Below are 11,847 nucleotides of genomic sequence, written 5' to 3' on the forward strand. Positions count from 1 at the left end.
AAGAAATTATGTTTATTCAGTAAAACGAAATGTTATTGCGAACATTATTGTTACTTGTTCATCATTGTGTCAGTGTTTTATTTGCTGACTTTAGCTAGTTTCTTTGCACGTGGAACAACATAGTGACGAAATGTGTTTGTCCGTTTAGGGCTACTGTAGAAACATGACGGCACAAAATGGCGACTTAACATGTAATGCGACCCGCGGTGTAGGTAGATAGAAACTGCTCATTCTAAGTTAATAAAAACATATAGGTTCATTATGTAAAGTCTTTATATACCACTGAAAATATAGTTATGATATTGCGTTTATGTCAACAGTTCCTCCTTAATATTACACATGCACCTTTAATTCAATGTCTCTACCTGAAAACTACTGTTACTTGTCTTTAATAATGTTTTAAATTTATATTAGTCAGGCAAGTAGCTTTAGCTGTGGTATCTAATATTGGAATACAGAAATGTGAATTTTCACTAGTATCTACAATTTTGGTGTCACAACTGCCTGTTTGTGGAAAAACAGATTCATGGCGGATACATTTTAGTTAACTTTTAGGCCCATGCTTATAACCTTATCAGTCATGTCAGTTATCAGTTATGGACCGGAACTAATTAGGATTCTTCCAGTTTAATGACTGAAGAATCATTTAATGGATATTATTAAGCCTCTTAAACTGTGATTGGTCAGTATAAATTCTCCTTTCAGGGTCAGGAATGCTTGTGGTTCAACGGTGCTTTATCCACATGTACAGTATATCTGCAGGTTTCCTGATCTAAAAAAACACCATCCTTTTTAATGTTGGCCTTTTTTCCTTCATTTCATGGTTTTCCTTCATGTTTTATATCTGAAAACATTTCTTCAGTAGATCTTAGTAGATACTCTTCTTCCACTTTATCTACGCCTGATTCAGTCGTCCAAAGTTTCATGGTGATACTCTGCAAAGGAAAAATAGATGTCAGCAAGATGGAAACCATTATCTAATTGGTGTCTTTTGTAGTCCATAGGCTTCTCCTAATAGGTTGGACATTACCTTGATAGTGTTTTGGAGAATCTCGCACACTTTGTGTCCACTGTAAGACTCCTGCGGATCAAACTCTGTCCTGAGGGACTGAAACACTCCATTCATTACTCGCTTCACCTGCACATGATACACCAGCTCAGTTTTAGGTTTAGACTTTGCTATAGCAAAACAGCTCTTTACCCCTCACCTGAACCACCAACTGGGTCTCAAACTGCTTTTTCTTATTTAGTGATGTCTTCTTTAAATCCACATACTAAAAATATATAAAATGAAGGTAAATGGGAGATTAAAGGGTTGCTTTACCCAAAAATAAAATATTCGCTATTTATCTACTCGTCTTCATGTTGTCCCAGATGCATTTGACTCTTTCTTTAGATGAACACAAACAAAGAGTGTTCATGTGTTTTAGTCCATATACCGGTAATGCAAGTGTGCAGAAAGTCATATTCATCTGGGATGGTGAGTAAATATTAAGAAAATGTTCATGTTTGGGAGGAGTATCCCTTTAAGAACTAATCATTTGTTTGGCTTTTCCTTTAGGAAAAGTTATTCAATTGTCAGAATACACCAAATTATTTACGATAATTTTTTATGTCCTGTCTTTTCAGTGTGGACATTTGGTCATCTTTGCACATCAGTGTGATGTTTTTACACAAGCCTGTTCTTGCAACACAGTAAATGTTCCTTACAGCATCATCTTCTGTTCTGCCTGTGCAGCAACACGCATCGTTTTCCAGCTAAGCTCAAACTACTACAAACTATACACACCTGATGCAGATTCTCCTTTTCAGCCCTCAGATCTTGCATCTCCTCATCCATGTTTTGTATAATTGTTTCCATCTCTTTGCACTTCTGCTCCTCTGCCCTCCATCGCTGCTCAGACTGTTCTTCTTGCTTCACAAGCTCTAAAAACAAACATTATCTAGACACTCTTACAAACTGCACCAAACACTTCAGATCAGATCAGTGCTCCTCAACCAGGGAGCTGTTAGGGGGCTTCAATATGACTTAAATGATTTCAAATAAGACATAACAAGCATTAAATAAATTAAACAACAAAAAATTTATACATTTCTTATTTTAATTCACTCCCTCAACAACATTTTTTGTTTTGTTTTGAAGAATCAGTGTCTTGAAAAACTTGGACAAATGAGGTTGCCTAGTTTTAAAAAAGTGTTTCTATATCTGGATACGTGATGTAAATTAATAAAATCTTAAAACTAAAGCATTTTTATAATGAATATACATTTTTTCTATTTTATCAGGTAGAAATGGTGAGTAAACTATATTTTCAATAATCCTTATCTGTATTCCTTATCAGGTAAATTACAAAGAACTGGAAATGTCATGGGGCCTTTGAATATTGTTGCAGACAACAGAGGGCCTTGGAGTCAAAAAAGGTTAAGAACCACAGAGGAGAAAACTCCTCTATGTAGAAAATATGCGCTAGTTTAGGAGTTTTGTCCTACAATACAACTACCACTTTTATGGTTAAAAGTACCTCAAATTTGAATACGAGTAAAAACTTGAATGAAACTTCGGGCTCACCTTCCACGTGTTCCTCCAGAAGGCTGATCTGAGCACAGTGCTTGTGCTTGTCCTCCAGGGCTGCACTGAGATCAGCCTGGATTTCTGTCACCCTCTGCTGGAGATTCACCATCTCCTGCTGCAGCTGATATGCTTGTGTGGTGGAGGAACTCACTTCCCCAGATGAATGAACCTGACGAGAGAGAAAAGAAAAACAACACAACAAAAGTTTACCAGCAAACACCTGCAAGAAGACCAAAATTAAACGCAGCAACCAATTGAACATAAATCAAACATGTTTTAACATAAATAACATTATAATATAATGAGCCAATAAACTAACATAGCATAATTTAGCGAATCTGCGCTGCACCTTTTCCTGTTCAGCCTGAAGGCCGCAAGTCTGGGTGTGTTGCTGCTCCATAGACCTGCATACACAGAGAAAACCAGTTGTGTGTCAGTGTTTGGGATTACTGGTTTAGGGGGGGATTTTTGCCTTTAATCTGATTGGAAAGTAGGAAATTGGGAGTGTGAAGAGGGGGGTAGGACACCTCTTATTCAGTCCACTCAGCTCCCCTATTTGGGGTTTCTGTTCCTCCACCTGAGAACTTTTCTCCAGAACCTCCTTCTTCAGACACATGCTCTCCTTAAACAATAAAACACAGATGTCATTTAAATCTATTTACATCTAAATACAATTAAAATGAAAGAAAGTATCCTTCAATCCAAACCTGAATGATTTTCTGAATGTTGTGTAGGATCATGTTTGTTTCCAAGGAGACAGAGGAGCGTCCAAAAGAGAAGAGACCATCTTTTTGCAACTCGTCCACCTAAAAAACAATTTTAAAAAATTTGTTTGTGACTTTAATAACCATAAGGACCAATACAAATAAAATCTGTTATGCACAAATATACCTTGCAGGTGAGTTGATCCACCCTGTGCGCCATCTTTTCTATAGCCAGCAGGATTTCTGTGTTATGCTGACGAGCCTCAGACATCAAGAATGATGTAATATCAGGAGCTATTGTTTAATACAAAACTCTTGCATTTAGTGAAAAACAGGTCTTTTTTTTATGGAAGTACTGTAGGAGAGAGAGAGAGAGTTCATGTCTCAGGTCTTACTTTTGTATGGAATGTGGGATGGGTAGATTGAGGGAAATGAATTTAGCTGTGATGGAAAATATGGATTTTGTCCAAAGGAATACGGCTGTTGATCCCAAAAAATGAATGAATAAATTCTTACAAACAAGTAACAAGTTACAAACAACAGACTTGAAAGTAGTCTCTTATGCTCACCTAGGCTGCATTTATTTGATCAAACATAATGATGAAAACAGTATTATTGTAAAATATTATTACAATTTAAAATAAAGGCTGTTTTCCATTGTAATATATTTTAAAATCGATTTTATTCCTGAGATGGCAAAGCTGAATTTTCAGCATCTTTACTTCATTCTTTAGTGCCATGATTCTTCAGAAATCATTCATAATATGATGGTCTGGTGCTTAAGAAACATTTTTATTACCAATGTTTAAGGAATAAAACTATTAATTTCTTTAAAAAAAAAAAAAACATCTTACTGACCCCAAACTTCTGAACGGTGGAATATAACATAACATGCGTTTTTGAAAGAAGTCTCTCATGCTCATCAAGCCTGCATTTATTCGATCAATAAATACAGAAAAAAAACAGTCATATTGTGAAATATTATTATAATTATAACATTACTCCAGTCTTCAGTGTCACATGATCCTTACCTGGATACCTTTCTGAGATACTTTTTTCAGGATTTTTTGATGAAAGAAAAGCATTTATTTAAAATAGAAATCCTTTTTAACAATATATAGGCCTACTACTGTTCAAAAGTTTGGGGTCAGAAATTGTGTTCTTTCTTTTTTTTTAAGAAATTGATATTTTAATTCAGCAAGGATGTGCTAAATTTATTTAAAAAAAAGTGATATTAAAGATTTACATTGTCAGAAAAGATTTCTATTTTGAATCCTGAAAAAAAGGTATCACAGGTTCCAAAACAATAATAAGCAGCATAACTGTTTCCAACATTGGTAATAAATCAGCATATTAGAATAATTTCTGAAGGATCATGTGACACTTAAGACTTTAGTAATTACTGATGAACTTTCAGCTTTGCCATCACAGAAATAAATTATATTTGAAAGTATATTAAAAAAGAAAAACATTATTTTTAAATTGTAAAAATTTCACAATTTATTCTGTCTTCTCGAGACTTTCAAAAATTAATAAAATGGTTAAAAAAATACCATTTCAAAAATAGTAATGTTTCCAAACTTTTGACCAGTATTGTGTATGGTATGTATATACTTTATTTTTCTTACATTGGATCTCACCTGAAAGCCTTGAGTAGTGTTCAAGTCCGCGTGAGGTGGCACTGCGTCCTGTTTCTGAACATCATCAGGCTGAAACAACACTAAAACAAATATCAGTCATGACAGCAAAGAACCAGTCAGCTCTAATATGAGGAAGAGTTAACTAATACTGATTATTTGTGATTGTTATCACACATACAAGATGGATGACTGCAGGGCATTTGTGCAGGTTTTGGGGAGGGTTTATGTGAAGGAGAGAGATCACAGATAGATCCAGACTCACTGGCATCCTGCACAAAATCATATCTGCGAGTTGTAGTTCTACTTCATAATACATTCAGGAAACAAATCTAAGATTTAAAAAAATAAATCTCCAATTCTCCTGACCTCGGTTTCTGAGTCACTGGGGTCGGGCTGAGTTGGAATTGCTCCAGTGAGAAATGGAATTATGGGTTGACCCATCTTGGCTATACGTGAGATCAGCTTGGCCTTAGATGCACCTGATGTCTACAAGACAGAAAAATAAATGTAAAAAAGCTTCAGCATTTTGGCCACTTTTGGCTTATGGCATCTGTCTAGTTGATAAATGAAATACTACTCACCGTCAGGTATTTAATAACAGATTCCACCTTCCCCTTATGAGCTTGTTCTCTAAAAAAAACAGATGAATAAATTGTATAAATTCATAGGAATCAGCTCATGGATGTGCGTCCAGAGACACTTAATTAAAACACACTTATCACATAATCTTCATTATTGCTTTGACCTCTCATTATGTACACAGCAACAAAAAAAATGTATTAATGAGTATTTTGTCCTTTTTTTTAATGATCCAAAATATCTAAACATTCTAAAAACAAGATACATTAACTTGAACTAAAAAACTGCAAAAGATTAAGAATTTGTTTAAGTTGAATCTTCTTTCACTTTTTCTTCTCAGCATAAACCTTAGAAAGAAAAACCTAAGAAAATAAACAATTCAAGATATTCTATAAAGAAAATGTCTTATTATCTCATCAATTTTCCTTCTCAAGCCAATTTATCATGTTTTACTGAAGCTTCAAATAAACATAATTGAGAATTATTTTACATTATATTTTTTGTAAATGATATTCACTTAAAATATCAACAATTAGTGCATAGTTTATGCTGTCTGTACACACTTTGACTCTGTAGCGGTTGTGACCATTTGGCTGGTGTTTTCTTCACTCAGAGTGTCTGGACAGGTTCCTGGAGATGTACTGAAGGTGTCAACTGATCCCCCACTATGTTGCACTTTGGAGATTTTAACCTACATGCAAATTAATAGACAGATTTTTTAAAAAGTAGTGAAAGAGACTAGAGATGTTTTCTCTAGTATCTAAAATTACATTCACACCATCAGTGCCTTACTCTATGAATCTCTACATCATAGACCAGAGTGCTGTTTTCTGGCACATGGTTAGGGACGCCCTTTGAAACCATACTAGGAGGGACGATAAGGAGCCGTCGACCTCCTTTCTGCATACCAAGCATCCCATCCTCCCATCCCTGAGAGAAAAGGCAACGTAAGAGCACCATGGCAGAACAGCAGACAGAACCACCAGTTTGCGTCTATTATACATTTTCTTTTATCATCATTTGTAAGGTCCCTCTGCAGTCAATTGTATGCCTTAAAACTCATCTTTGATAATGGCATATTTAAACGTTGTAAGTAACTCTACACCCATGCTTCATTTAGTATACATGAATACATGAATATAGCCCCGCCTCCACTCAATCACGGTCAACTGCAGTAAATGCTACACGATGACAAGTGGAAATGTTGGTTTTTATTCAGCCATATATGTTTGAACCAGAAACTGTTTCAGAAGAAGTGAAAGAGTGAACTATACAGGGTCGTCTACAAGTTGACGTATCAATGGTAGCCTAATGCATTTTATGTATTGCTCTCTACAATGTCGGACACATAACATTAAATGATATGATTAGCTTTTGTCTTGACTATGTTATCAAACAGCAAATGTGTTTGAACCATGTTCCCGTTCAACATCTCAGATTTAGACTGCTTCCTTCTAAAAATCAGCATCCTTAGAAACGCTTTGAACATCATAGAAAGATAGTGGAGAAAAGCCCTGCCCCACACGTTGATGGGATTGGATACATGTTTGTGACGGTAGGAAACGGGTGGTTTCAAACCTTGTCTTTGCAGTACAGACTGTACAAAGCAGTTTAAGAAGAAAATACTCAGCAATGGTGTTGACTGATAAATTTCCACATGGTTTGTCTAAAGCATATTAAAAACACCACACAGTCATACAGTATAAACAGCATTAAAAACGTTGAACCCTTCTCACCCTCAGAGCCTTTCCTGCTCCAAGCTTTATTCGCTGCAGCTTTTCTTTTCTCAGATTAGAAACAAATATCTGGGGGAAAAAAGACAGACAGAGACACTGAACTTTCACATGTATAGATCTCCAGCTGCACAACAAACATGCCATTTAAATTACCAGTGAGTTGATTAGTTCAATGGGGGCATGACTTTTATTGAGCTGTGACTAATCAACAAGAATGTGCGCAGTGAGCTGCTCTGTGCTAAATGTGCTCAACTATGAGTAAAGAAGTTTAACTAGAAATTCAAGACCAAATGGTCAAACTAAGGAAAAGCAGTAGAGTAGAAACTTTTCCAAAATTATGAGAAACTATGGCCCGGTTTCACATACAGAGCTTAGATTAAATATTGAATTAGCTTTTATAAACGTGCCTTAGAAAAAAACAATACTGGTGTGCATCTTGAGACAAAACAATGCACTGACATATTTTAAGATTTGTCAATACAAGTTGCTTTGCGTTAAAACAGCTCAAACATGCATTTTAGTCTGGGACTAGCTTAAGCCTTGTCTGTGAAACCGGGGGAATAAATAAATATTTATTTCATCTTTATATTTTTGAAACACTGACATTAGGATCACAACAGACATTAGTCTTTACAAAATACGATAATGCATGTAAAGTGTGATTTGAATATGACATTAAAAGGTTGTAAATGGCTTCACCTGTCCTAGAGAATGGTTCTGTAAAAGCCATCCAGAATAGGCCACCTCAACTGTGTCCCCAACATCAACAGCTTGACCTTCACCTTGGACAAGGTCCTGACTGACCAGAGAGTCTGATGAAGCCTCACTGTTCCACCTGGCCACACACACCTGAGAGAAACAGGCTCACGCATCATTTCATTAAATAATGTTGTCCATCTGTACATTTTAAAAAATGCTTAAAACAATTTGCAGAATGCTGGGGCTTTAAATTTTCTTCGAATGCATCAATCTTAAATGTTCAGCAAATAATTCAGTTCAAGCATTACCTCCTTACAGAAATCAGGCCTGGACTTTTCTGAGTCAAACAATAAAGACCAGCTCTGTTGTTGGTCATCATAGAAAGTGACATAGTTGCAGGGCTGAACCTGTGGACAGGTATATGTAGCATAGACCTGATGAATGCAGCATACAAAAGAACAAAACACAAGACAACACAATAGAAAAGAATTCAGAATAAAAACAATGAACACTTACTGTGAGGACAAATCCACGATATATTGTAGCCGTAGTGATCTGTTTTTGCTTACTGCCGTACAACAGAATCTTGTACTGTAATTGCAGATGGGAAAAAATGGCCAAATGAAACACACACACACACACACACGCAGGTTTGTTTTGCTATCCTTGTGAGGACGTTCCATAGGCATAATGGATTTTATACTGGACAAACTGTATATTCTATCCCCTTACACTGCCCCTGTCCCTAAACCTACCCGTCACAGGAGGCATTCTGCATTTTTACATTTTTAATAAAACACTGCTTATTATGTTTTTAAAGCCATTTGAAATATGAGGACTCATGAAATGTCCTCATAAATCACATTCAAGTTGTAATACCAGTGTAATACCCATGTCATTATACACATTTGTGTCCTCACAAAAACACACACACACACACACACACACACACACACACACACACACACACACACACACACACACACACACACACACACACACACACACACACACACACACTTACCTCTTTGGTGACATGGTTCCCTAAAACAGCAGCTCCTATCTTTCCTTGCTTCACATACTGTCCATTCACACTGGTGGAAAATAAAAGCTAATTTAAGCAATGTGTGAACTTACGCTAATTCAAAGTCTCGTAAGCATCCTTTAATTGCCATACTTATACTAACAAGCAGAACGCGTGAACAGCTGTAGCAAACAGCACAGCTGGAGCACATGGAGGATGAGCGGGCTTCTGAGGAGGACCTTAAAAACATGACAAATTAAGGTTTAAAATAATCAAAGAACACATGGAATTGTGCCAAAAAGGCTACATGACTCTCTGCTGTACCACTTACCTAATATGGCGCAGGTCTTTTTTGGCTGTTTAGGGGCAGTGAATTGAAAGGACTCATTTCCCTGACTCTCTGCTCGGTCCAGACCAAAGAGAGAGGCCAGCTTTGCCCTACAGGAATGGAAACAAGCATTATATCTTCACTTATAGATATAGCACTATCAATATGGAAATGGTTTTCAATTTAAAGGGTTAGTTCACCCAAAAATGAAAAAAAGTATTCTTGTCGCTTGCTAAACTTAAGGTTGAGCCACTGTAGTCACTTGGACTATTTTAACGATGTCTTTACTAACTTTTCAGAGCCGGCAGATGAAATTACTTTGCAGCCTATGAAGGAGTCAGCCAGCTCTCAGATTTCATCAAAAATATCTTCATTTGTGTTCCGAAGATGAACGAATGTCTTAAGGGGTTGGAACAACATGTGGGTGAGTAAATACTGACAGAATTTTCATTTTTGGGTGAACTATCCCTTTAATGCATACAGATTTTTTCTCATACTATCTGGTATGGATGCTTGTTTTCATCTTAGAGTAAAAAGAAAAGTAATTGTGATTTTATGCCTACAAATGTGAATTTATATCTCATGTTACTTTATTTCTTTATTTTAAGTTTTCACAATTGCCCATTTATTTCTTTACTTTAATGCAGAATCAGATTTCCATATATATCCAATAGGTAGCCATTTTAAATCCCATTATTTTTAAATGTTCTTGGAAAGTAGAATGTTTCAAATGTATCAACGCAATCTATGAGCTCACTATCCTTTTGGAAACAATCTATGTAGACATTTAGAAGCAGAATTATTTAAGTGGTGTGGAAATTACATAAATCAGGCTTTGACAGAACATTGGATCCACAGATGCCATTGCTGAAATATGCTGCCAACAATGTTGCGAGTGAGAAGTTCACTGCATGCTAAGATTTTAAAATGCTGTTTATCTAATTGAAAGAATTGTCAACGAGCTGCTACATAATGACATGCACACAAGAAATACTGGACCAGCACCGATCAGACACCTTTAGACTTTTCAAACCAGAACTAGTAAGAGTACAGCAAAGTCCAGTCTAGCATCTATAGTTAAATCCACATTAAAGAAGACGACTTGTTTGCACTGACCCTTGGACCTCCCTCCACAGATAGTCAGTGTCCCATTCAGCTGACATGGCCGCCAGCTTTCTGAGGAACGGGCTAAGAAGCCTCAAAAAAGAGATATTAAAAAATATTCCACCCTTTCCACTTTTTCTTCTTCCTATCTTGCCGTTTAAGCCACAGTGGGTCACCAGTCCAGATTTTGAGCAGTCCAAACTGAAATGCACCGTAATCACTAACATGTGAATTAAATTACTGAAGGAGGAGTCTCACCTCATCAACACTGCAAATGCCTTAAAAAGTGGTTTCAACAAGAAAAAAATGAAAAGGGCAAAATATTTATGTTAAATGAAATCAGAACATTTAACATTACTAATCCAGTTACCATAAACTGGTCAACTGGTTAGCATAAATGCAACTTTTTCTCATTTTAAAATGTCTACCTCATATCCTTTTTATGTGAATAAAATAAAAATGAACAGTCAAGTTTACCCAAAATTTAAGGTTAAAAAAATAAATGCTTTTTTTTGCCAGTTATATACCTCATCTTTACATTATGTCTGAAGTGAGAGGTCTTAATTAATTGCATTGCCTATATATTGCGTTTATCATTAAGATTTGACAAGATTGAAAATGTAAAAATTATTGGTAGGCTATGTAATTTTTAAAACGCTTTCAAGGACACCCGGGGTTTAGCCTTCATCACTAATTTGCCAAATTAATTAAACACTAGACTGTATTACCATTCAATAAAGCTTGTATACAAGACACAACTGGAGCTCAATGAGAAAAAATCAAAGTGAAAAAAAAAAACGAGACATAAACTCCATAACTCGTTACAAATGTTAAAAAAAAAAAAAAATTAACACGTCTTGTCCCAAAGATTAGGCTAACCTACAATGTGTGGGACAAAAAAAAATCTATGTTCTGTCATAACACTTACCCCCCTTTAGGGCAAAGAAATTCCCCATCGTGATAATCCGGAATAATATCTTTAATTTGTTCCATACTCTAAATTGTTATGATCGCACAGCGCTGGCGCCTGAGAGTAGGATGAAACGCACGAATATTTTGCACTTCTGTGTGACGTGATGAGCACAGGTAAGAGCAAAACATAAAACACAACAGCTGACTGATCTCTCTCTCTCTCTCTCTCTCTCTCTCTCTCTCTCTCTCTCTCTCTCTCTCTCTCTCTCTCTCACACACACACACACACACACACCTGGTAGCACAAATGAGCATGTGATGCGACGAGTAGAGATCGGGGGTCAATCGGGGACCACTATGGGTCAATGATGGAACTGCAGCTTTGACAGATTGTTACAAAACATATAAAAATTAAAACTATTATTTATCTTATCCACTATGCATATAACAATATGTCAAACTGTGAAATTCATGTTTCTCCAATAAGCGTTCCTCTTCTGTGTGCATGTAAGAAAACCATTGCATATATATTTTAAAGATGTCCAGCAG

The 11,847-nt window shown here is 36.1% G+C and overlaps 1 protein-coding gene across 2 annotated transcripts; it reads right to left on the bottom strand.

Annotated features, from left to right (window-relative positions):
* Positions 1-599: 599 nt before the first annotated feature.
* On the bottom strand, positions 600-11,513 carry fkbp15a (FKBP prolyl isomerase family member 15a). Of its 2 annotated transcripts, XM_077240532.1 has the most exons (24): positions 11,315-11,513; positions 9,286-9,392; positions 9,118-9,193; positions 8,955-9,024; positions 8,447-8,521; positions 8,239-8,337; positions 7,931-8,080; positions 7,232-7,300; positions 6,288-6,425; positions 6,059-6,186; positions 5,498-5,546; positions 5,283-5,402; positions 5,095-5,185; positions 4,917-4,996; positions 3,672-3,756; positions 3,464-3,570; positions 3,280-3,378; positions 3,100-3,194; positions 2,922-2,976; positions 2,570-2,741; positions 1,790-1,926; positions 1,209-1,274; positions 1,031-1,138; positions 600-935 (listed from the first exon to the last, which is right to left on the bottom strand). In XM_077240532.1, exons 1-24 carry the CDS (start codon positions 11,377-11,379, stop codon positions 819-821), a joined length of 2,358 nt encoding a protein of 785 aa, XP_077096647.1. In that variant the 5' UTR covers positions 11,380-11,513; the 3' UTR covers positions 600-818. The 2 variants fall into 2 exon arrangements, with proteins under 2 accessions (XP_077096647.1, XP_077096648.1); XM_077240533.1 differs by lacking the exon at positions 1,209-1,274.
* Between the last annotated feature and the right edge of the window lie 334 nt (positions 11,514-11,847).

This window comes from Siphateles boraxobius, unplaced genomic scaffold (assembly GCF_051911475.1).
Source record: "Siphateles boraxobius isolate OS27281-9 unplaced genomic scaffold, OSU_SipBor_1 24, whole genome shotgun sequence".
Classification (NCBI taxonomy): domain Eukaryota; kingdom Metazoa; phylum Chordata; class Actinopteri; order Cypriniformes; family Leuciscidae; genus Siphateles; species Siphateles boraxobius.